The sequence below is a fragment of the Chironomus tepperi genome, unplaced genomic scaffold (assembly GCF_022539635.2).
Source record: "Chironomus tepperi strain 1889 unplaced genomic scaffold, CSIRO-AGI_Ctep_v1 contig_79, whole genome shotgun sequence".
NCBI classification, from domain to species: Eukaryota; Metazoa; Arthropoda; class Insecta; order Diptera; family Chironomidae; genus Chironomus; species Chironomus tepperi.
In genome coordinates, this window is record NW_027226201.1 from 90,176 (window position 1) to 116,689 (window position 26,514).

Below are 26,514 nucleotides of genomic sequence, written 5' to 3' on the forward strand. Positions count from 1 at the left end.
AGCTTCTTCTTTATTGGAACGATTGTACTCATAAACATATAGCATATGGCTGAAATGATAAATATTTCTAGTGATAAACACACAATTTTAAATTCGGAGGAAAAAGAGAAGAAAAATTTGGCCTATTTTTACAATTCAATACGCAATTTTTTCATTCGGAGATGTGCAAAATATAAATTTTATTTATTTATTTTTTTTCCTATGGGGTGTTGTGTGTATTAAGACCTGCTGAGTGACAGTAGATAAGGCAGTTCTTAATATGAAAAAAATTCTCTTCCTGATTCTTCGGTGATTTTTTTTTACCGAAATTGAGGTATGCAAATAAATAAAATTTGCAACCTCGAATTCCCTTTCGTGATTCTTTTTTAGATAAAAAAAAAATCGTATTTACATCTTTTTATGTGTATGTGGAGTGGTATACGTGAAAATTGATATTTAATGAATCTTCTTTGTGTTATCATAGACGAAAATGTAGGAAAACTGAAACGTGAATTGTAAATTAAGAAGAAAAAATATTTACTAGAAAAATTTAATTTTTACTATCATCAAATTATCTCATGATGAATCAGGAGCGTAATAAGGGTAGGACAAAAAGGTATTCTCAACATTTTGGTTATGATGCCAAAATTCAGTTACCTGTTAGAATTATTGAAAATAAAAATGAGTTCAGTTTTTAATAAAAAGATCGATTTTGAATAATTAGTTCCGTTTCTGAGAATAAGTGCAGTTGTAGGATAAGTTCAAATTCTAGGAAAATCTAATATTAAATACCACAATACCTCCTCTGATTGCCAGCATTGACGAAACCAAAAAGTAGCAATATCACTAAAGATATCAACGAGAAAATGATGATATCGAAAATAAACAGCCCATCACATGACTGAATGAATAACAATAATAAAAAGAAGGAAGTGAATTTTTTTGAGGAAATTCGAGCATGAAATTGAGAATGAAAAATGAGAAAATTTGTAGAAAAAAACATTTATTGACACAATTTTTTGTGCTATTTTCTTCAAAAACAATTATCGTTTAAAAAACGTGCAGTTAGAAAAATTTATGAATTAAAAAATATATTTTTTTTTATTTGCACAGTGAAAAATGGAAAGAAAAAAGAAAATTAAATTGTTTATGTTCGTCGCTCTATTTTTCTTTTGTATCTTGTTTACAACGATTTTATTCTGAACGGATGGTGGAAAAAGGAAATGAGAATTGAGATTGACCGTAAATGCTTATGTTTACTATAATTTTGCCATTGAGGCTATTTTTGGGCATTTAAAAAGTTCTAAAATACTTTTAATTGCACATGCAATAAGCTCAAATTGGATATTTTTTAGATTGACTGCAGAATACGAAGTTATTTTCCATCTTTTGAATCTACTCGACTTTAAGCTCTGTGATTTAAAAATGACTCACTTATTCCAATTTCTGTTCAAATTTCTTTTATTCTTATCAAAAATATAATTTTTATGGCGTGAGGGCTCGCTTCATTTTCTTGTCTGTCTATTGAAGCCAATGATAGCAAACAAAAAGTTGTTCATTAAATTCAAAGAAAATTTGAATTTTTGTTAATTAAGCATATCTAAGTATAGTTTCAAATGCTATTGATCGCAGAATTTTTCCAAAAAAAACTTAGGAAGAAAGTTCCAATTTTTAAACCCTTCATACCCTTCCTTGCACATGCCTCAGCTTACTGCAATCGCTTCATTACTTTTTAAATGTAAACAACTAATTTTGAAAGACATTTTTTCAAAAATAAAAATTTTGAAATTTCAAAATATGAAGAAAAACAATTGCGCAAAAATTCAAATTGTAAAAAATAAGGACAATTTTTATTTCTGTTTACCAGCCTTTGTTTTAAAAGGGAAACGAAAAAAAAAATACTTTTTTTTTTTGTAATCGAACACATTTGACTGATATGACTGAAAAGAAAAGTAATCAAAAGAACAAAATTATTGCCGAAAAGTCATTAAACTCTATTAAATATCAGTTACATGAGATTAAGTCAGATTTCAAGATGAGTTCAATTTGAGAATAAGTTCAGTTATGTTTCTGAATTTTGTATGGATTAAACAGGAATTAGTCTTCAGGATAAGTTCAGTTCTAATTTAGAGTAAGTTCACTTCAAGAACTAGTTCAGTTTGCACCTAAAAATGAACATATCTTTTAACAGGTATCAAAAATCGAATAAAAGCGTGTAATAAATAATTAAGATTAAAATCCAATCAATATCAGATTACTTCAATTCATGTCATTGCTCTTATAATCAGCACCCACTCATATGGAAAATATTTGTACTCGAATATTTTACGCTCCCCTTGTATCACATTCGTAAATACATTTTTGATTACAGAAAATATATATAGGCATGTACATATATGCTAGAAATATATCATGAAGGAGGGGGAAGCGGCAAAAAAGGGAAAAGATTTATCGCACAATTTCAAATTATTTTATGATTTTTTTTTTCGTTATTTACTTACATTTTGCCTACAATAATAATTCAAGCTTCGTAAATTTATTCGTATATGAGTGAAAATAAGTAATCAACATGTTTATTTCAGATAAAAAATTTATATTACCAGCTGTACATTGTGAAATATTAAAATAAACATTTACTTATGAGTGAGGCTAGATGAATAAGTTGGAGATGTTTTGTTGGAATTTATTGGAAGTAGACTTTCAGGCGGATTTAAGTAAATTATTCATGAAAGCTCAGAATGAGCTATATATTTGATTTTGATAGTTTCGGAATGAATTTAGTTTTGAAATATGCTTTACTTTAGGTGTAGGTATTCAGATCATTGAGATCCAGAGCTGCGCTAGGGCGTTTAGCGGCTAATGATTGTCAAACGAATGACTGTGTGCCAGAACACTACACTTAGTAGACCTAAAGTGTATTGTCTTTAGTCAATAAAGGTAGACTGTGAGCCGCGTTTCCACAGCATATGGTTCGTGACAGGTGAAAAAGATTCTCTTGTCGAGTCTCGAACTTATGGCAGCTTAGTCGGCATCACAATAATTAGGTACCGAAGTACGAAACAATCCCATCACGAGCCACCTCGACTAATGTGGTCAGTATAAGGGAAATTTCAGATCATGGATAACTGCATTTCATGGATATACATGCATTATCTGAACCAACTTTATCAACATTGATTCCATACCTATCCAATAATTTCACATCTAAACGATATTTATTTCGTGTTAATGATTACACAAAAAGAGACGATGTGAGTATATGCAAGAATATGAATATATGGAAAGTTAGTCATACGAGGCACAACAAGAAAAATAAAATCAGTAGACGTGCAATTTCAAGCGTAATAATAAATTTTTCTCTCAAATTATTGTTTTTGTTGTAAACAGCACACAAAATTCTCATATTTAATTTTGTCTGATGATAAAACAAGGCATTGACATTTCCGATTTGTGCAGACTATGAAAATTCGGGTGATGAGCCTCTGGTAAACAACAATTTGTAAACAATAAAATTGTCGCCTGATTTTCACCTGAAAATTCACGTTTAATAAATCAATTTTCAAGTCTTAAAATAAAAAAAATTAACAAAAAAAAGGTGGCGGACTTATTAACACGATATAATTTGTTTAGCATTAATTTACATTCATTAACTCGTCACCGTGAATTGATTCTACTTTTATGCGGATGAAATCAATTTTTGCTATTTTTATTTTAAATTTTTGCTTACATCAAGTAATTTTTATTATTTATAGCAATTTTGTTTTGACAAATTATGTGATTTGTTGACAGATTTATTGTGTGAATTTTTATGTAAAGTGGCTTTTGTCAGCTAACTGTTGACTTAAGTCTTCCTCAGAAGCAGAAGGTGAAATCGAGTTCTGCACATTAAATATTAAAAATTTGTTTGATTTTTAACTAAATTTTATGATAAAATAAGCTAAAAGTTTAGCTTAAACTGATTGCCTAACCAAATTACTGTACCCTTACTACTAAACCAACTATACCTTAGTACACAAGTTCTTAACAAAAACAAACCTTGACATAAAAATCTTTTGATAAAGAACGAATTTTTCAATTCTTTTACGTCAATCATCACCTAAAAAAATTCGCTTCAAAAATTTTTTTTTAAAAAAAATTAAGTAGGTCAGTTAGATTACTTTAACCACAATGTCTGAAGTCATTCCTTTTTTAATCATTTCGAAATGTGTGAATGCTTCACATAAAATTAATCTCAATGAATTTAGTTTCCTGTTATGATTACCTAGTTTTCATATATTTTTAACAGAAATATTTGTTGCTGATAAGATGGCAAAAAAAAAAACAAACAAATTTCAAGGACATTGAGATTAATCGGATTTGATTATGTGCTGCATGTGAAATGACTTAGGCAGCTTAGCTGAAAAATGAATCAAACAGGCTTAAGATTAAGATTTTTAATAAGCCACTAAGTCAATCTAAATGAATTAATTTTTGATATTTATTGTAAAATAAAACCATTTATCAGACTGTAATATCCTTAATTCAGCCTCAACTCCTTTTCTCTATCATCCACGTCATTCAAGATCTTTTCCTGTATTTCACAACCACGAAATCAGTCATCGACATTTGATAAGCTTTCTGTACACCGCAAAGTTATCACCCAGCAAAAAAAAATAATTTGTGTAAGACAATTCCATCAAAACTGACGTGGTAATGACTTAAATATAAAATTAAATCTGGAACAGTCTCGATTTTCATGAAGCAAGATTATAATGACATTAAACTTCTTTTTGTTTAAAAATTCGCGGCTTTTTGTGATAAGACGGACAGGAAATTTCATATTAAAATGAATAATTCACTTGCTGGTATTACTGGATTAATGTGGATTTAAGTTGAGATGTGAATAACATGAGATGATTTTAGAACTGATGTCATTAGGGTTGAATAAGAATTTTGGAGGTTTTTTTCAGGCTGATTGGGATTAATGTTGATTATAGAAAGTTGAGGTGAACTGAACAAGATTATTCTGTAAATATATAGCTAATTTACGTATCATTATGGATACCGAGGTGAGTCGAGGTGGCTCGGTGGCGGAATGGTTTAGTACTTCGTTACATAATTATTGCAATACCGATCCAGCGATCATGAGTTCGAGACTAGGCATGGGAAATTTTTCACATGTCCTTTTTCTTGAATGATATGTACTAGAAACGCGGTTCACAGCCTTCCGTTGAAGGCTACAGGCAGGGTTGTCATCAAAGAAGTGGTTCGTATTCCACTACAAATTGTAGGTTTAGGTTTGAGCGAGAGATCTGACGAATCCTCCCTCGTTAAACTCCCAATAGCCATGAAACGCATATAAACGCGCAGCTATGGACCTTAAGGTCTGCACAATGCTAATGTTTTTTTTTTTTTTTATACCGATGAGGAACTATTTTGAAATATAGATAATCGAATTTTTAACCACCATTTCATTTAGTGAACGGCTCTTTAGGATAAGACTCCTAATGTAAGAGGTTTCTACGGAATTTTAAGATTAACATTCATCGCATCGAATAAATTGTACTATTCCATCGTGATTAAGTCTATCTTGATTGACATCTGAAGATTCAACCTCGAACAGTTGAACCTAAGACCGGCCCAAATATGTTGAGCTTTAATCTAACTAATATCATAAGGTATAACCCATTTAAGCATTCAAACACCCCAATAAAAGCTCTAATACACCTACAAAAATCTACAAATTTAAATTAATCTCATCAAGTACACATGAACTTAAATGAATAACTTATCATCAACATTAAATTAAATTAAATTAAATAAATCAACCATTCGGAGCTCAATTAACTCATCAAATTAATTGACCTTCAATGTTGAATCTACTTCTTATATATATATATAAATTTTATTCATACATAAATGTAAGTCTTGAATAAACATTTCATCTTGTTTATGTGTCATAAACATGAAGTTCTAACTATATCATTCGCCGTTTGTACATGATTTGTTGTTGGACTGTACTTACTTTGCTACTGAGAATGTGTTCGGCTTTTATGTATTTACACTCTGTATATTTTCATCTATTTCTGTTCTTAGATGCTGTATACATTTATTTATTCATTCTTTGCGATAAGTTTCTGTGCATTTCAGCTATGTGCTGTGATTATTCTGAATTGAGCTACTATGTAAATAGATACTAAAAGTCAATGCTTAGCCAGAAATTTAGGTCTCTTTGAATTTTAGGGAATATTACAAATTGCTGTTAAAAATAAAATTTTTCATAATTTGGTAGAATCCAAACGTATCAAAATCTGCCAAAATTCTGATTCTTGCATAATTCAGCCACATTTACCCAATTCTATTCAATTACCCCCCTCTACCCTGAGCATAATAAATGAACGTCTCCTTATGAAATCCTTCAAATTTCCATTAAATCTATAAATCTTCTAAAACCTTTATCCATACCATCTCTACATCTCATTCATTCACTTTCAACTCAATAAATTCATTTCCATTTCATCCTTCAACTCCGTTGACCGTTTAAGCAAATTCTAATTTTTTTTATACATAAAGTTCTTACTGTATTTATCTAATGTAAAAGTTGTTGCAGCTTCTGTATTTACTAAGTAAATCAATAAACTTTCATATAAAATTACTGTCAATGTGGTTGTGTAAATAAACAGCTGTTCGGTATTATTTGATATATTTTTATACTGTACAGTATGAATATTTTGTGTAGCTATTCAAAACATGACTGTGTAAGTGCTGTGTAAGTACAGCATAGAGCAGAATAGAATATGAAATTAGAAAAAGATAGAAAGAGGTGTAGAATATATGCAGAAAGTTTCTTATTACTTTGTGCTTATTTATGGGACTTTTATGAGAAAAACTGAATTTAAAATCATAAAATATTAAGTAATTAAAGATAATGAAGAATAAAGAGGTATTTAAGAGGTATATAGGATCTATAGTGAAAGATAGGGAAGGATAGGGAAGGAAAGGGAAGGAAAGGGAAGGATAGGGAAGGAAAGGGAAGGATAGGGAAGGATAGCGAAGTATTGGGAAAGCTACAGAAGGATAGGGAAGGATAAGGAAGGATAAGGAAGAATAGGGAAGGACACGAAAGAACAGAGGTGTACCGGATGGATAGAAATAGATAGGGATTATTACATGGACATCTGAAACCATAAAATCATCATTAATACAATTTTTATACTTATTAATATATTTTTTGTAATTTTAATTTGATGTATTCTAGAGACTTTACTGTAATTTATTAAATTCTAATAATTAACACTTAAAAACACTCAATATAAAAATTGACACAATCACACATTGCCCCTAGTACCCTACACCTCCTCCTCACAATTTCCCTATGTTACTACACTAAATCCATATAGTAAATGTCTTAGTATCCCTACATTGTAGCTACACGATATACTCTGAATTAAGTAAAATTTCCCTTAACTTATGCAACCAATTCATTTTTCAAAAATCCACAATGCATGCTTGTTACTAAGTAGGAAGTAACCGTTCCGCAAAAATACGTCACACAATGACTAATTCTACAAGCTAGTATTTCAGTATTTCAGTAAAAAATGGTAAAATTACAATTTAGAGAATTGTATGAGCACATTTGATCGTGAACATGAACATTACAAAAGAAGAAATGGAAGTAGAAACGTGACAGAACATGCGTTGTCTTGTTTATTTGCAGCTTGTTATTCTCGTCGCTCAGGTTTTTGCGAAAAATATTTTAAAATTAAACAAAATTATGAAGAAGAAAGTGATGAAGTTGACTGTTTTTTGGGGATTGTCAAACACGTTTTAGTATCTTTAGTTGCTATGTGGGCATGTATGACTGGTTTTTGATGACGACATCAGTGACGGTTGGGAGGATTGACTGAAAGCATGCTTTTACGTATAGATGACTCGATCGAAAGATGACTTGGTGATAGAAAAATTTTTTTAACGGATTTCGGGCACTGACGTGTTGAACTGATTAAGAGAAATGCGGACATAACTTCAGTTATCGATGACGAATTTTCTGGATTTCATAATTTTATTTTTATAACATTTAAGGGTTTTTTTCTACTTTTTTTGTGCAGATTTATGGAATTATTGGATAGATTACGGTATTAAATTTGGGAAAATTTTGATTTTTCGTTTATATTTTGACACCTGCGAAAAATGTATTCTAGAAATATCATGTCCATATCAAATTAGATAAGTCTTTTAGTCTGCCTGTCCATCATCAGTCGAGTAGTCAATGTACTTTGCCAATTAAAAATGTATAACAATTGTGATAATCATCCGCGTTTATTGCATCAGAATCATAAAAACATGTCACATCATGTCTGATGACTAGCAATTACTTCATCACTATTTCATAATATTTTTCATTTTTAAATTTTCCATGACAATTTACGGTTAATTTTCACTATCCACGTTTTTTTAGAAGTCCGTTAGAAACATTTGATTCTCGAAACTTCCAGAATGATCGAAAACGTGGTGTGTGATTCAGTTGCTGTTAAAGGTATTTGACTCATTTTTATGACGTATAAAACAATACTTTCTGATGGAAGATTTAACTTAATTTTAAGAAAACATTTATTTTAATTAGAATCATTAGATATGATCATTAGGTTTTAATTATTACTATTTATTTAAACAAGTTTTTCTTTGAAATTTTTCACAGCTATTGAGTTTTATAAATAAATTTTTAAATATAGCAAAAAATAGGTGAACAACTAGAGGCCAATTTCTCTGGTAATTTTACGGTCCGGTATAGACACACCACTTGTATGGTACAGTTGTACACCTGATCTGGTGAAGTGGTTTGCTTGTACCGTGCCACTGGGGAACATATACCGTAACATTGGTAAACTACTGTCATACCATCGTATGATACAGGCCAATCTCTTTGTCATACCATTGTTCTACACCAGTGGTGTAACTATACCGTGCCGTACCGTGTTGTACCGTACCAACAGTACCAGTGCCGGAGAAATCGTTCCCAGCAACTAAATTGACTTTTTTAAAAAATTAGACAAAATGAAGTTTTAAGCAAAAATGTATGCATAATTATAAATGCATTAACACAATTAATGCAACAGTGCAACTTGACAAGCAGTTCGACATCCAATTACTCTCAAATAAAATATCACATTGACCAATTTCCGGACTTTCTCCAATTCATTTCTAGTTAATCCATTGACTAACATTTCAAGATTTAAGGTTTGGCAATCCTCACAACGTGTGTAAGATGACTCAAATACAATTTCAGTTGAAGCTTAAAAATGTCTCACGTTTAATTGATAAGAAATAAAGATGTAAAAAAACGACTAATTTTAAAATTAAGAAGTTTGTGATAATGAAGAAATTAGTCATAAATAAAAATATATTTTAAACGATAAAAAAATATCGCGCGATCTAGATACGCTGTGTATTGGTGCAGTCATGTCTGATGAATAACACGTAGACTTATTAATGGACTAATTTATCAAAATTAGCTTTCAAAAGTTATTTTTAAAGAAATCGTTATTTAAGTTTGAAGTCATATTTTGCCAAATCCAACTCAAAGCCAGGGTCATGCCGGCCTGGGACACTATTTTATGACTCATTCAACTAGTGTACTTTTCATGATATATCACAAAAATCCCTATTCTAAATTTACATCATCCTCTTTGTATTACAGCAATTCCGCGTCCTTATTGCATCAGAATACTTCCTAAAACTTAGCTAAAGTGATTCATCCTTCAAAATTATTTCATCAGAAAAAACCAATCTGAATTCTAACGTCACGTCAAATTACCTTTAATTATCTTACATATATTAGCATTCAATGAACAACAAAAAAATAATACGTGAGAAAATTAAATACAATTAAAATTGACTTTTGTATGGAATTTTTTTAACTTGCATTTTTTTCATATTGTTTCTATGCAACTTTGCTAGACATTCTGGCATCGATTTTATATTGCTGATTGCATGCATGTGGATATAGATTACGGGATTATATGGAATTAATCGTATTTTTTTGGGGTTTTCCTAGAGTTTTCCGTTTGCATACTTATATAATAAATTGAAATAGAACAGTTTTATTATTTTTTTGACAGCCTGTCTTGTCCGTTTGGATTGTGTAAGAGTATTTTGTGCAGTTTATGACAAAGATCGTTTGGGAGCATTTAAGATCCTTTAAATTTTTTTAAAAACTTTAAAGAATAGTTTGAATCATAATTTTGGGATAGTTCAAGGCAGTGGTGGGCAACATGTGTGCCGCGGCTGGTATAGACTGTTTAAGATCAATTAAGTTCAATTGAGAACATATTCGACTTCCTGAAATGGTTAGAACCTTATAGACTGTTTGAAACCTTCGGAAATTTCCAGTCATTAAAAATGTTTCGAAATATCTCCAAAATTCTTCCAAAAACACACAATTTTCAAAGTCTCTAACCACATTTTCATCTAAACTTTCTATATTATTATCAGCACGTGCTTTTATTATTCATTATTCATTATTGTATTATCATTCACATTTTTTTCTCTCATTCAATTCGAAAACAATTTTTGTTATTCATAAAAAAAATATATTTTTTAGCATAGCAACTGGAATGCTTAAAAATTCACGTTTACTTTTGTGAATGAAAAACAGCTGTGCATGTCTGATAAATAGGCATGATGAAATGAAGATGAAATTTAAAGAAATTTAAACTTTAGAACTTTAATTTGGAATAGAAAAATTCAAAATTTTTGACATTCTTTCTCAATTTGTCACTGCCTTATCATCCAATCAGTTACATCATTAATAGCAATAAATAGTTTCATTTTCATATTTTAACGAATAAATTGGGACAGTTGATGCGGATTTGGGTCAATATGAGAACTGATATGATAAAATGTAGATTATGAAATATTTTATCTAGAAAATAAGAATGACAGTTGTTTGCTGAAACATGTGTCAATTTCAAGTATTGCACTTGATCCTAATTAAAATGGCACATATATTTTTGCACAGGAACGATAAAAAATGGTTTGCAATATTTTATGTGGAATTATGAATGATGTCATGAATGAGCTTATCAATTGCTAAATAACAGAATTAATATATGGTTATGGTTAAGATTGAATCCTCTAGATTGCAATATCGGCCATCGATTACAGTTTAATCAAACGTGCTATAAAATCAATAGCAATAAATATTTCAGTCTAAACATTTTAAAAAAAGCAATTAATTTAATCAACACTAGACTCAATGACTCCGCCGTACAAAGTACAATAATTTAAATGCCAATCAAAAATGCTCATTCAAGCTTGTCTGAGATAATAAAAGCAATTTAACGATTCAGCAGAAATCAAAGTTCATCATAAGATTCATCGTTATTTAGAATAATCGTTTGATTATTGTTGTTTTTACTGATTATTAGTTGCATTACAAGCTATTCTGTATTACGTGCATTATATCAGGCTAATTGAATGTTTGATCTAAGAGCTGACCAGAAAATGCGAAAGGAATTTCAAAAAAAAAACTCAGTACTGTTTAGGGGCAACGTTCGTTTTTCACAAAAAATTTCTGACTATTTCCAGTAACCGGCTTCTCAGAATCATTGCCTAATAAATTACAAAATGGACCATGAAAAAATACATATGAGGTCATTAAATCAGTCAAATCTACAAATCAAAAATAAACACGTCCATCAAAATCAATAACTTGTTATAATTATTTTTATTAATTTTTGCAATTTTCTTTGTCGTCTGGGACTGCCGCAACAAAGGAAATTAATTAACGACTGATAAAAAAAGTGAAAATTTATAAAATATTATTTTTAATCAGTTTTCAAGAACATGTGTAGGACAACAGTAATATAGGTAGAGGTTAAAAATGTCCCGGTTTTTTTATGAAGTACAAAATTCAAAAAATTGTGAAAATTGACCAATTTGAGACAAAAGATATTTTTGAGAGGTACAGAAGAATAAGATGAATCACATGGTAAAAATTCAGCATCGCTTCCTCAAACTACAAAATTTATTCAAATCCTTTCAAAAACTCCAACAGATGTTCACGCATTTTTAATCATCCTACAATTAAATCAACAAATGATCGTCATAAATGTCGCCATAAAACAGCCTTTTGTAACTAAAATAAGCTTACTCCGTTATCAACACATGGTTGACTTTCAATTGTTCTGATTTCATTCGATCTACAATAAACTGGATTTTTTTAATTTCAATACTAATTTAAGACCATTATCAGCAAACAAGTGAGAGGGATGAATTGAAGACTGATAACAGCTGAGCACTTAAGTGTGAATTATATTTTACGTAATTATACGTGTTATCACGTATTTTTTCGAACATTGGCCCTTTTGGACTTGGCAAAGTAATTATAAGTTTACCCGAACAGCACAAGTCAAGCAATAGGTTTCCGTGGCATGGTGCGGGTTTTCTGATTTATTTTGAATCCGGCATCAAGTCACGTCATGCTAAAATGTTTACCTCTAATTTAACTTTATGGATAATATCTTTAAATTGAATCAATATACACATGCTCAACCATTTGTGCAGAGCTGAATCGTGTTCAATGATAACGTTATTACTATCAGCTTAGCTTAGGTCATGCAATAACATCATCTCAAGATTATCACCTATTATTCTTCAGAAATATATAAATAATTGAGAGGAATACAAAAAACTCAATTTTTGAACTATAAAATTCACTCAAAATTTTAAAATTTACATTAGTCGATAATAAGAGCTCAAGGTTTTCAGAATGAAGTCCCTAATCAAGCAAATATTGCTTATTTTAGCTCTAATTGCAATCATTTACGAGTGCCATGGTCGTGAAATCAGAAAAGAAAGATTGAGTCGCATTTATAGTACAATGCTTATAAAATCGAAGTCTCCTCATAAAAATGATGTCATAGATGGAATGGACTACAATTGTGTTAAAAACTTCTTTAAACTTCCACAAAACGGGGATATGATAATGACGGAAATGGAGACACCCGTTTTCATGATTGCTTCTTTGCTAAAATGCTCCGACGAAAATAAAGCTTTCGAGTACGTTTTAGATCAGTTTGTTCGCAGACGTATAAAAGAAGAACTTCCATGCCTCCAGTTGTATTTGAAGACAGTCGAGCCAGAATCAAAATTGATTGAAAATTTTAAAATGTCTAAAAATGATGCTGATAAATGCAATGAAGATGCAATATTGGATTCAATGGTAGAACAACAGAAAATATTTGAGGAGGATATTGGACCATTGAATGTTTATACATGTGGAATATTTGATGGAGCTAATGATTTCCTCAAGTTTCTTGCTAAAAGTGCTATAATTAGGTTTGGAGATATTAATGACGAATTAAAAACTACGGAGATGAAGAAAGTTAAGGATTATTTTTTGAGCACAATGTTTTCTGTGATTAATTGTGTTTTTAAGCGTTTTGAGGATGATCCTGCAGGTATGATATAGTCAAGCTTGATTTTTTAAATTATTTGTATTAAACATAAAAATTTTTGAAATTTTTTTTTGATTTTCGTCTTAAAAACCCAAGATAAACTTTTTGAAAAAGGTGGCCTCCTCCCCAGGATACGCCCCTTTTTCAATTTCATGAATCAAATTTATATTGTTAAAAAAATTAAATTTTATTTCAATATTAATCCACAGCATACTTTATTAACGATACCTTGAGCTACTACTATAAACTAGATTCAGTACCAACTGACCCAAATGAAGAAGATCCAAATGGCTACAACAAGCGTCTTATAAAAGTAGAAGAAACTATTGACAATAATTGTGTCAAGGAAAAACTCAATCTACCAAAAAATGGGCACAAAGCATTCCTTGAAGTCGAAGCTTCCCTCATAATCGCATCAGCAAAGTCAAAATGCATAAAAGTTGATCCTTTAGTCTTCTCATACTTGTTTATTGATTTCGCTCTTGAGGAAGGTGATAGATCAAACAGATTTTTTTCATGTGCCAAATATGCTTTACAAAAGTTGGAACCAACATCAAAACTTGCTGTGATTAATGATATTGATGAACGTTATCAAAGATTCTGCAGACATATCTCAATAAGTCTTCATCCTTTCAGATATCTAGAAATTAGTTACATTGATAAAGTCGGGATGTGGAGTGAGACAACTTGTGGCGTATTGACTGATAATACTTCAGATTTAATTACACTTAAAACTGCTTTGTTGGGAAATGTGACGGATAAAGAATTGAAGATCAATGAAACGAAAGACTTGTTTGAATTTGCAACTGATAAATTACAGAAGCTTGCTGACTGTTTTTTGGAAAGAGTAAAATAATTTACGGGAATTGGAAGGCTCGAAAAGCTGAAAAATTAAACAATTTTTTCAATTAGAGAAAATTTTAAAAAATTGTAAAACTATTTTGTGAGCATTTTTTTGTAATTTTTTAATCTTATTTTAATGAAATTATGAATGTTTAATAAATATTTTTTTGCTTCACATTATTGTTTCAGATTGTATTGCCTGTTAGATTTCAATAAATTTTCACCAAAAAATACAGCCTCCTGATACAGCCTAAAACCACATAACATGATTTCATGAGACCCGCTCTTAAAGACTCTCTAGTCTAAAATATTTAGTTCACTGATTATAACTGCTCACATATCCATAATTATGGTCAGAGTTGCGAAGGCCGATGTCGGCGGCCGAGAGAATCGGCCAGTCGTTCATCGTTTTTATCGGCCATCGTTTTTTATCGCTCGCCGTTTTTATCGGTCGCCGTTTTTTATCGGCCAACGTTTTAAAAAAAAACAATCGGCCAGCCGTTTTTATCGCTCGCCGTTTTTGGCCGACCGATAAAATCAGGCCGTTTCACAACTCTGCTCTGGGTGTTCAGTTAGGATGACCAAGGATGTATAAAGTAAGTTCAGCTGATCAATGTATATAAAAAGTGTAAATTAAACTGACCTTAATTTTATTCCTTAAGCATTTTACAATTGGATCACTGAATGTAAGATTAGAAACAAAGTGTCCGTCCATGACGGTCAAATGTTTTTCACCAACACAGATAAAGATTGTTTTGTTTTCTGCTTGATGAAAACAATGTTCAGCTACGATTAAGAGTTCTACACACTTTTGGACAACTTTTGATGATCAACTGTTATGGAGCTTTTACATTTGTTAATATTTAAGGACTTAAAATGCTCTAAACTTTCATAAAAATTAATGTTTTTATGCCGATTGAATGTTTTTGAATGTTTTATTGTTATTAATAAATTTGATCAAGTTTACAGCATTAACAAGTTTGTTGACTGTTTGTCGATGATACAGTGAATTTGAACTTAAATGATAGACATTAAGGAAGTGAATTGTCCCGATTGTAATAATAAAATGATATCCAATTGAGACACTTCTGCAAAAAGGACGTCACTTCGAGTACACGGCCGTTGTATGGGATCCGATAGGGAAATGGCTTCCAGGAGCTCCAAGGGCTTCTTATCGTAGATTAGTTACAAAAGAATGTCAGCTCAGCATACGGATAGATAATTTGTTATAACATAAGCTCTACATCCCCCTGGCTACACCCCTGATGTGTGTTATACACATATGTATAACTTGTTATCCAAGCTAATTGTGTAGAACACTTAGTAATGTTATACATTTTTCATTATTTTATTTCGGATGATTGAACATATCGGGAGTGTTTTTGATTGAAATTACAGAATTTGGACATCCTAAAGAAGCTCATAAGACTATTATAGGGAAGAATAAAGTCAATTTTCGATATTTAAATTTAGAAACAGCTCCAAAAGATATAATCATGAAAGATTTTTACAGTAGTGTAGTGATCTAGATAGTGATGAAAAAAACTTACTAGTCGATCATCCAGATTGAGAATTTTAATAATTTTGAAGTTAATTTCGTTAAACTTCGGTACTAAAAGTGATAATTAATAAACATTGAACAATTTGAACTAGAATGAGTGCATATAAATTGAACAAATTATCGCAAAAATTGTGAAAATTGTAAAAAAGTGTGAATTAGCATTAAAATGGAGTATAATAAGGAATATATCATTAGTTATACAAAGGAAACGTGTAAAAATTTAAATAAAAATCAAAAATTTCATTGTAAAGTGTTAAAATTTACATCCGAATGGACTTTCGTGGACTTAATTGATGAAATTTCTTATATATATAATAAAAAGCAATATAAAAATTTATTCGTTTTTATTGTTGAATGTGATGATGAAATAACTGACAAATCTGATCGTTTTGATGTGTTAGAGTCAATCCTCATAAAATTCAATAAAAATCGTCCATTAGTGTTGGTGTTATCATCAAAAAATGGAAATGACTCAAGAGTTTATTACAAAAATGAAAATCAGAAACTTGAAATACAGCCTGACCTTGATGATTTTGATAACTGCTTGCCATTCTTTAAATTCATCAAATCCGACAATGCAGAAAATGTGCAACTTAAATTTCTTGAAAAATTACCAAACATTCAAGGATCTTCCTTAATTTTAAGATTATTAAGGATTTTTAATTTTCCTGAGAACTTTTATAAGGAATTAATTCAAAAATGTGCAATAAAAGGATCAGTCGATGACATTGTAGCTGCATTAGACATTTGGCTTGATAATGTTGAAGAATCTATGACAATTGAAGCTGTGGAATATTTAACAGAAGTTTCATACATAGACAATGTGTCACCAGATGACGTAAATAATACAAACAGCCATGAAACTGAAACATCAATTTTATATTTGGCTGTAAAAAATTCAAAAAAAGATATTGTTGATTTCTTGATTAATCATTGTATGGAATGGATACAGCAACTGCCATATGATCATCAACTTATGATTTCTACAACTGCATTTAATACAAATCAATTGGATGTCTTGTGTAATCTATTGGATTGTGACTATCCATTTCCAGACAATATCAATACTGCAGATGTAACTGACATCAATCTCACAGCAAAAATTAATTCACGAACAAACTTTCATACAGCCATTATAGCTGACAATATATATATTGTTAAAAGATTCATTAAAAGAAATCCTAACCTTAAAATTGGATTCAATACTGATAATGACTCAGCAATACATCAAACTATATGCTGCAAAAATGACAAAATTCGTTGTATTTTACAATCACATGGATATAATCCGGGAAAAATTGATGAAATAAATGAAGAATTTTTTAATCAGCAGGATGGAAATGAATCAATAACTGCTGGGCGAATCCAAAGAAATAATAATGTAAATAGTGCATTACAAAATGATTTAGTAAATATTTTACGACTCGAATCAAGATCATTTATACACAATAATAAAAATATTTCAAAGTCAACTAAACATGAATATTACAATAAAATCAGAAGCTGGTACAATGATATTTACAAGACTAAATTTGGATGTAAATTGATAGACGTAGCTGCACAGTGTAATAACTTGAAAATAATTTATGATTTTGAGAGCACAACCGTAAGTTTTTTTTTATATTTTATTTATAAAGTCTTTATTTTATTTAGGGTTTGCCAAAATTAGATGCACATAGATGAATAGATGCAGAAAACTGCAGGCCTGCGCATCAGGATGCGCATCCATGCATCTGAAAATTTAACCAAATACTTTAAAAACTCTTAAAATGACTATTTTCCACATCAATTTATTGAGGTATTATTATGATGAAAAATTTTGGAAAATGCGACTTTTCCCTTAATTTTCATATATAATGATGAAAAACACTGGAAAATTATATTTTTCGAATTTTTAAAAAAAATGTTTGAATATCATAGAAAATGTAATTTTTGATTTAGTTTTCCAATTACGACGGTGAAAAACTCTCAAAAACTCGATTTTCCAGATGGATTTTTAAGACAAAAAATTTAGACGGATGCAGTTGGATGCGCATTTAGAACAATAGAAACTGCAGGCCTGCTGCTGGCCTGCGCATCTGGCGAACACTAATTGAATTGCATTCCATTTTTTAAAATCCTTAAAACTTTCTAAAAGCATTTGAATATTACTTGCTATTTTACTTATTTTTCCCGGAACATCTGATATGAACATATCCAATACATTCACATGTGAAAACGATGTGAATATAAAAATTGTTTGATTTTTTTTACAGACTTTCAATATGGACCTACGAGGCAGAGATTCGTTTGGTACTACATATCCTGTATCAAAATGGATCTTCATAGGTGCGAAATCATCAAAATTATTTAACAGAAAGCAAGAAATAAAAGGAGTCATTAGTCATGAAATTTGTCACTATGTTATGCGTCTTGTATACCAAAATAATGATAGTCCATTTATTAAAGCTGACCAAGAAAGATTGAAAGAGTTTGAAGATATTGTTGAGGAATATAATAAATGGAAAGCCAATAACGACGAAGAAAGTCATGGAGATGATGATGAGGATGGAGAAAGTCAAGAAAATGATGATGAAGATGAAAATATTGAGAATAAGGAAGAATTAGATGATGAATGCAATGGAATTATTTCTACAGTTTATAAATTATATGCACCTGAAGATTACATTGCGGAACTTATTGTAAGAGGTCCACATATTCAAGCTCAATTTGACAATGACAAGTCACAGGAACTGCATTTAGAAAATTTATACAATAAACTTTTTGAATATTGGAATAAGCGTGTTATGCCTGATTTAGAGAACTTCAACCTTGAAAAACGTGAAAAGATTCAGCAATTAAATAAAAGTTTTGGTTTATTAAAAGAAATTAAATCTTTGGATTATAAGCTGTCGGAACCAAAAAATATGAGTATTCAACCTGAAGGCAATGATGTCATAATAATATCAACAAATGTTCCAAATCTCTTGTTGACACAACTTTACAATCATGTTAAGGAAAAGGATTCAGAATTGTTGGATTCAAGAAATGTCTTTGTGTCTTTAACTTGCAACAATAATGATGATAATTTCGAAAATTACATGGAAGTTCTTAAGCAGAATTCAAATTTGAATATATTTGTGGACTGTACGAAAGGAATGGATGTAAATGTAAAAGAAATTGTTGTAAATAATACAAACAAGTTTATTTTCTTAATTAAAAATGATAATCAAAATGATAAAATATCAAAATACTTAACCTCAAAAGGTATTAAGCACAATCGAGTCACTGTAAATTATTCATGGAATGATTTAACAGAAGAAACTCAGAAATCGCTACTGAAGTCTGAAATTAATTTTCAAGGAAATTCTGCAATGACTTTAAATCAGCTGATTTCAATTGGTGATTTTACACAAGTTTTTGATGATCAGCAACTGAATTTATTACTTGAAAAATCAGAAATGTCGATAAATTTGAAATTTGTAACACTTGATGACAACTTTAAAGCTTTATTTACACCAAGACAATTGATCAAGAAACAAATAAATTCCAAAGAATCTGAAATGTCAAAGAATTTGTCGCAAAAAGATCTAATTAAAGACATTGAAGGTAAAAAATTCATTTTAATATCCGACAATGCTGGAACTGGCAAAAGTTGGACAATGAAAAATATTGCAAATGATTTAAGTGATTCCAATCGATGGATATCTTATGTTGATCTGAAGCACTACTTGAAAGAGTTTAAATCGTATGCCAATGTTCCTGAGCTGAAAGACTTCATGACCAATTGCGTATTAAAGTCATTAAATCAATTTGAAATCAGAATGTTCTTAAATCTTTATAAAAATGGAAAAGTTTCAATCCTTTTTGACGCTTTTGATGAAATTGCACCGGACTTTGCTTCATTTATACTTGTCATGATTAATTCAATCAAAGAACATGCAGGAATTCAGCTACTGATCACATCACGAGACTTATTTGAAGCTGATTTGTCGACTAAATTAAATATTGATACAATTTATAAATTGGAGCCATTAACACAGTCTGAACTCATTAATATGTTAGCAGTTAAGTTAAAATTGTGTGATTTAAGACCAGATGAGCAAAAAAAGACTCAAAACTACCGCAATAAAGCATATAAATTAGTCAAAAAGATTCATCGAAATAGAAATCTCTTGATTGGATCTCCACAATTTTTCAAAATGATTGCTGATGTTTATGAGGAATTCAAAGATGATGTTTTTGTAATTACTTATCTCACTATTTATGGAAAGTTTGTTTCCATCCAATATACAAGATGGTCATATAGAAAAGGTGGTTTAAGAGAGGAAGCTAATGTACATTTTCAACAATTAATGATGAATTTCTTTGATATTCATAAATTATATGCACTTTTAAGTTATTTGCCAGATCAGAAATCATTTAGCAATCTTGAACTCGAAGATGATGACTCAAATAGAAGATGTTGTGATGAACAAATCATTAGTTGTGGATTTATAATTAAAATTGGTGATTCCTACTTATTTACACATGAAACATTTCGAGAATATTTTGTTGCTATATTTTTTATTGACAATTTAAAACAAAATAGATCGAGATTAATCACAAATGATTTCTGTCAAAATTTCATCTATTTTTTGACAGGACAACAATTTCAAGTCATTCGAATGTTTTTAAATGAAGGCTTTGATGATGCCTCAATATCAAAAATTGTTAACAAACATTTATCAAAATTTGCTGAACTGTTTTTCAAAAATGTCGAAAATATGAAGAATTTGGCTGAATTATTTGAAGAAAATTGTTTAAATCTGGAAATATTTATAATTAGACTATTCAAATATGGAAGTTGTGAGGATGTTCAAACAATTTTAAGCCAAAATCAGAAGATCATCAGCTTAATCGTCAGTCAGACTGACTTATTCACAGAATTTCAAGATTATATGATTAATCATTTGGATAAATCAAGTTTAAAGAGTTTTATTTTAAAAAATCAAATTATTCAGCACTTAATTAAGTCAACACTTGATGGAAAATATTTAAATGATTTTCTTGATAATCTAAGTCAAAAGATGGACAAAAGTGAATTAAAAGAGATTGCATCGACTCTTGACGACAATGGAGAAAGTTTATTTATAACTTTATTTAAAATCGAGCAAGATTTTCGTCAGAAGTTTGATATTTTAATCAGATTTATAAATGGAATTCTATCAGAAACTGAAATATTGAAACTGATATCACAATCGAATATAAATCAAGAAAACGTTATGCATCTGTGCATGAAGGATAAGGTAAAAATAGAAATTGTGCTGCAAATATTTGAAAATAAAAATTCAGTTCCAAAACTTTGTAATTTGTTCACCCAGAAATCGCTCATTAATGAATATACTCCTTTACATGTTGCATCATATAATAAAGACACTGACTTTCACATAATGTTATGGAAGGTCTTGTTGGAAACTTTTAAAAATAAAGAAGAAATAAAACAATTGCTGGACATCAAAAGTCAAGATGGCAATAATTGTATTCATATTCTTGTGATTCGCAATACTGCAGAAGTGATCGAGTTTACATTACAAAAAATTAAGGAAATTCTCAACGATTCGCATTATCAAGAAATTTTGAGATCAAAAGGATGTCGTGGACAAAATTTACTTCACAGAGCTGCAATTTACTCAAAAACAGTAAAAACTCATCAAATGTTGTGGCAAATATTTCAAGATTCTTGCAATTCTGATGATGAATTTTTGGAAGTACTTCAAAAAGTTGATGACGATTTCTCTAATATTTTAAATCTTGTGGCTACATTTTCTACTGGGGAAATTTTTCAATTTATGATTATTAAATTAAATAGTTTAGCATCTCGTGAGGAGATAAGGAAGCTGTTAAAATCATTAGGATATAGGAGTCGAAATTTGTTACAATCAGCAGCCTGTCAAAATGAATGTTTGGAACTTCATGAAGCACTTTGGAGAATTCTTGAAATTTATTTTGATTCGTTTGAAATTTTACAATTTATTAAACATCTTGATAACTATGGACATAATTTACTTTTAAATATAATTGATGAAAATACGAAAGAAGTCAAGGAACTGACATGGAACAAAATCAGAAAAGTAATAAATAGCAATGGATACGAAGACACAAAATGTGATGAAATCATGACAAAAGATTTAAAATTTAAGGAACTATCAAAAGAAGAAAAAGAAATTTTAAGTTTGGAATGGATTAGCATAGCCAATTCTGTTGAATTATTTGAAGATAGAATTAAGTTATTCAAAAATAGAACGATTTCAGTTGAATCTCTGAAGGACTTGATGCTGTTTTTTTTTTTTTAAAATAAACTTTTTATTCATTAAATTTTTAACTTAATTATGTACAAAGTTTGGATACATTTTATTTGTATTTAAATTTTTAAAGGATTCTGACTTATCGCCTTCATCACTTAGTTTTTGATTTTATTTTGAAATTGTTTTGCTTTAATTTATGTTGTGGTTTATTCGGTGTTTCGCGACGCAAGACGAGTGTTGAAGTTCGCTTGCAACTTTCCGACGTAGTCCTCAATAGAGGGTATTTTTGCTTCAGTATGTAGATCTGATATCCTTTCATATCTTGTTTTGTTGAGAACAATTCTCAAGAATTTGTTTTGTAGTACTTGTAGTTTTTGTAGATGTGTTTTTGCCATCCGTTCATATGCTGGACAGCCGTATGTGAAGATGGGTCTCACGGCTAGCTTGTAGATGAGAAGTTTGTTTCGAACGTCGAGATGTGAGTTCCTGCTGATGAGGGGATAAAGTAGTCTTAGTGCAGTGTGAGCTCTGTTGGTCACATATTCTACATGCTGCTTTAATGTCACTCTCTTGTCGATTATCATTCCCAGATATTTAGCTTCGGTTTCCCATTTGATGTTTTCGTTGAGGAATTTGATGTTGTCTCTAGGAAGTTGCCTGGAGTACCTATTTGTGATGAATAAGGCTTGAGTCTTCTGTTTGTTGAGATTTATTTTCCATTTGTTCATGTATTGTTGTACTTTTCTTCCAGTGTGTTGTAGATGTGTTACAATATCGGCTGAGTTTTCTGCAGAATGATACAATGCAGTATCATCTGCGAAGAGTGCGATATTGTTGGTTGTTTCTCTTACAATATCATATGTGTAGATGTTGTAGAGAGTTGGTGAAAGCACTGCTCCTTGTGGTACGAATTTGATTTCATTGGTTTCTGAGAACTGACCTTTAATAAAAACTGAGAAAGTTCTTTCACTTAGGAAAGATCTTACAGTTTTTATAAGTGGTAGTGGAAACCCTAATTTGATCATTTTAAACAAGAGTCCGTTATGCCAGACTCTGTCAAATGCTTTCTCCACATCTAGGAAGATCATTCCTGTTGATTTCTTCCTGCTTATGTTTTCCTTTGCTGTTTTGATTACTTTGATGAGTTGGTGAGATGTTGATCGTCCTGTGCGAAAGCCACACTGTTGAGTCGGAATGATGTTGTTATCCTCCAGATGCTCGTTTATTCTATTCAGCAATACTCTCTCCAATATTTTGCTTAGGGAACTAAGCAAGCTTATTGGCCTATAGCTGCTCACTTCGTTTGCTGGTTTGCCAGGTTTTGGGATCGGGATTACTTTAGCTTTTTTCCAAACTTTCGGAAAATAGTTAAGTTTGAGACACGTGTTGATGATGAACTTCAAATATTCGAAGCCTTTTGGTGGAAGATTTTTGAGGAGTATGTTGTTGACATCGTCTAATCCTGGTGCTTTAGGATTTTTCAGATTTCTTCAAACAATGTATGAGATTTCCTCTACATTTGTAAGTTCTGTGCAGTCACTATTTTCTCCTTCCAATGCTTCCTTCACTGCGTTGTCTACTTCCTGGGTATGTACTGGGTTGTTGTCCTCAAGTGGATTTTCGTGAGCTTTACGAAAATAGTCACTGAGAACGCTGGCTTTTTCCTTATTAGTGATGAACGTTCTATCTGCATCAATCAACGGTGGCATCGATTTTGAACCTTTCTTGCAATGCTTTGCAATCCTCCAGACTGTTTGGTTTGATGGTTGGATTTCTGAAAGCCGCTTATTCCAGTTTGTATTTTTGAGTTCCTTAATTTTGTCTTTGATGACTTTCTGTAGAATGTTTAATTCAGTTTTGATTTGATTATCTCTGCTACGTTGCCATCTTCGTCGAAGACTTCTTTTCGTCCTGATTAAGTCTTTGATTTCTGGTGTGAGCTTTGTCGATTCAAAGTTGATCTTTTTCTTCTTCACAGTTTTGTTTCTGGAATCCATGATGAGTTCTGAGAATACTTTGATATGATGTTCTATCTCCTCTACTGTGTTGCATGGGTTTTCCAGAGTGCTGTCTTCGATGCGACGAGTTATATACGATTTGAATTTTTTCCAGTTGGCATTTCTGTAGTCATATCTGTAAACTGTGTTGTCTGTTCTGTCAACTTTGGATGTCCTGATTTGAAAATACACAGCGCAATGGTCACTCATTGCCTCTGTGCATTTTAGTTCTGTAGTGTTCAGACTGGAATTTGAGAGCATCAGGTCGATTGTTGATACAGATTTCGTCGGATCTTCTGGATAATACGTTGGTGAATCGGGGTAGTAGATCATGAACTCCCCGGACATATCCTGTAGTATTGTCCCGGCTTTGTTTGCTACGTTGCAATTCCACTCTCGATGTTTTGCATTGAAGTCTCCGCAGATGTAGTAGTTTCCTCTGATGTTTGTTATTTTGTTGATGTCATCTCTTAGGTGATCGTCTATTTCCTTCCTTTGCTTCCTCCTGGAAGATAGACGGAGAGGATGTGGCAGCTTATTGATTCGTTGATGAAGACTTTTATTCCGATGCATTCTATTAGCTTTGTGTTGTAACTTGGTTGAAGCTGATGTTTTAGATTTCTTTTGACAATGATCGCAACACCACCTTTTGGTCTATCAATGCGATCAAATCGATGAATTACGTAGTCAGGATGCGAGTCTACTTTGGAGTTTGGTTTTAGGAATGTTTCCGATATGCACGCAACATCAACGTTTTGCATGCTGAGGTAGTCGAGAAATGCTAACATCTTATCTGCAAGGCTGTTAGCATTCCAGTAAATTACGTTGATTCTTTGGTGACTACAATCCATGTTGACTCATGTAGATTTTGGCAACTTTTTGGCCGATGGCTTGTTGTACCTGTTCCTCTTTTAGGTACTCTGGCTTTTTGGTGATGATTTCGATGAATGAGTTGATGAAGAACATGCATTCATCGATTGTGCCTTGGGCTGGTGAAATTTGTTCCTTTGTATTACCACTGGATGAAGGTTCAGGATCGACCTTGTTTGTTTCCAAGGTTAGTGAATTGAAGTCTAGGTCCATAATTTCTACAACCTGCGTTGAGTTCTGTTGATGATTGTTATTGGTCTTTGGCTTTGACCTGTTGTTATTTCCATTCCTTCCCCTTCTCCTGTTTCTTCGTGTTTTGTTTTGATTTCCTGATTTGAGGGTTTCTGTTGTGGATGATTATTTTGCGATTTTATGGTGACTGGTGCGGAGGTTTCAGAAGCTGGTTTTCTAGATGTTGTTGGTACCGGTTCTGGGATACTCCTAGCTGGTCTTTGTGATGTAAATTGATCAGATCCGCCTGATCGTTCACCTGCTTTTGATGTTGGTGGAGCATTCCTTTGTTGTCCAGCAGGATTTCGTGAATTCCTTTGTTGTCCAGCAGGATTTCGTGAATTCCTTTGTTGTTCACCTGATGGTCTGTTTTGATTTCGGTTGTTGTCGTTCATTGATTTAGCTTTCCACTTCTCGATTATTTGTTTCCTGATGTTGCATTCTTGTGAGATTGCTGTATGTTTCTCGCCGCAGAAGTGACACTTTAGTTTTTCGATTGGGACCTTGTTGGTTTCAATCGAAATGTAAGGACAGGTTTTTGAATCATGCTGTTCAGAGCATCTGAAACAGATTAGTGGTTTGTTACAACCACGTTGTCCATGACCAAACTGCAAACATTTCGAACAGAAAGAAGGTCCGTTACGCTTGTTGTTGTATTTAGCCCATTTTACTTTGAAGCCGTAGACACAGTTAACCTTTCGAAGGTTTTCCAAAATGTTACCTTCCTGTACTTTATTAAAATACAGAAGGTAGTTCTGGTCGTCGTCGTTTTCGTGTCTCCTTTGTTTCATTGTCATTTTGACAATTTTAACTGGTGATATGTTTTCCGTTTTCAACTCCTTTTCCAAGTCTACGATCTCCATCATTGGAAGTCCGTAGAGCACGAATTTCGTCTGTGGTTCCTGGTTTGCATAGGTGTGAAAGTGGTGTTGTTTTTCTCTGAGGAGTTTGATGAATCTGTCGTAGTCGTCCCAACTCTCCGTTGATACAACTTTTGTTTTGAGTTTATCCTTTTTGACGTTGATCATAAAACTCCTGGGTTGGTTGTTGATCTGGTTCATCAACCTTCTGATCTCCTGTCCTCCACCACTAGTTATATGGATCGGTGGTGGTTTTGGTTTCTGCTGTGATGTTACGTTGTTGTCTTTCGATGATGATGATATTTCACTTTGTTTTGGTTGTTCTGGTTCTTTGCTGTTATCTCCGCTGAAGTTGAACAATCTGTCATCGTACAGATTCGTCCTGGCATTTGAGAAGTCAAATTGTTTTTTGTTGTCGTCTTTCTTTTTGCTAGCACTAGATATCTTTTTGGCTGGCGCACTGAAGATTTC

At 31.5% G+C, this 26,514-nt stretch overlaps 2 protein-coding genes across 2 annotated transcripts; both read left to right on the plus strand.

The window, feature by feature from the left end:
- Window positions 1-12,684: 12,684 nt before the first annotated feature.
- Window positions 12,685-14,433, plus strand: LOC139085649 (balbiani ring A 67 kDa protein-like). The gene is made up of 2 exons (XM_070633760.1): window positions 12,685-13,418; window positions 13,625-14,433. The coding sequence occupies exons 1-2, from the start codon at window positions 12,728-12,730 to the stop codon at window positions 14,269-14,271; spliced, it is 1,338 nt and encodes a 445-aa protein (XP_070489861.1). The 5' UTR covers window positions 12,685-12,727; the 3' UTR covers window positions 14,272-14,433.
- A 1,358-nt stretch (window positions 14,434-15,791) lies between these two features.
- LOC139085666 (uncharacterized) lies at window positions 15,792-22,133 on the plus strand. Its single transcript, XM_070633778.1, has 2 exons — window positions 15,792-17,425; window positions 18,075-22,133. Exons 1-2 carry the CDS (start codon window positions 15,986-15,988, stop codon window positions 22,131-22,133), a joined length of 5,499 nt encoding a protein of 1,832 aa, XP_070489879.1. The 5' UTR covers window positions 15,792-15,985.
- Window positions 22,134-26,514: the final 4,381 nt, after the last annotated feature.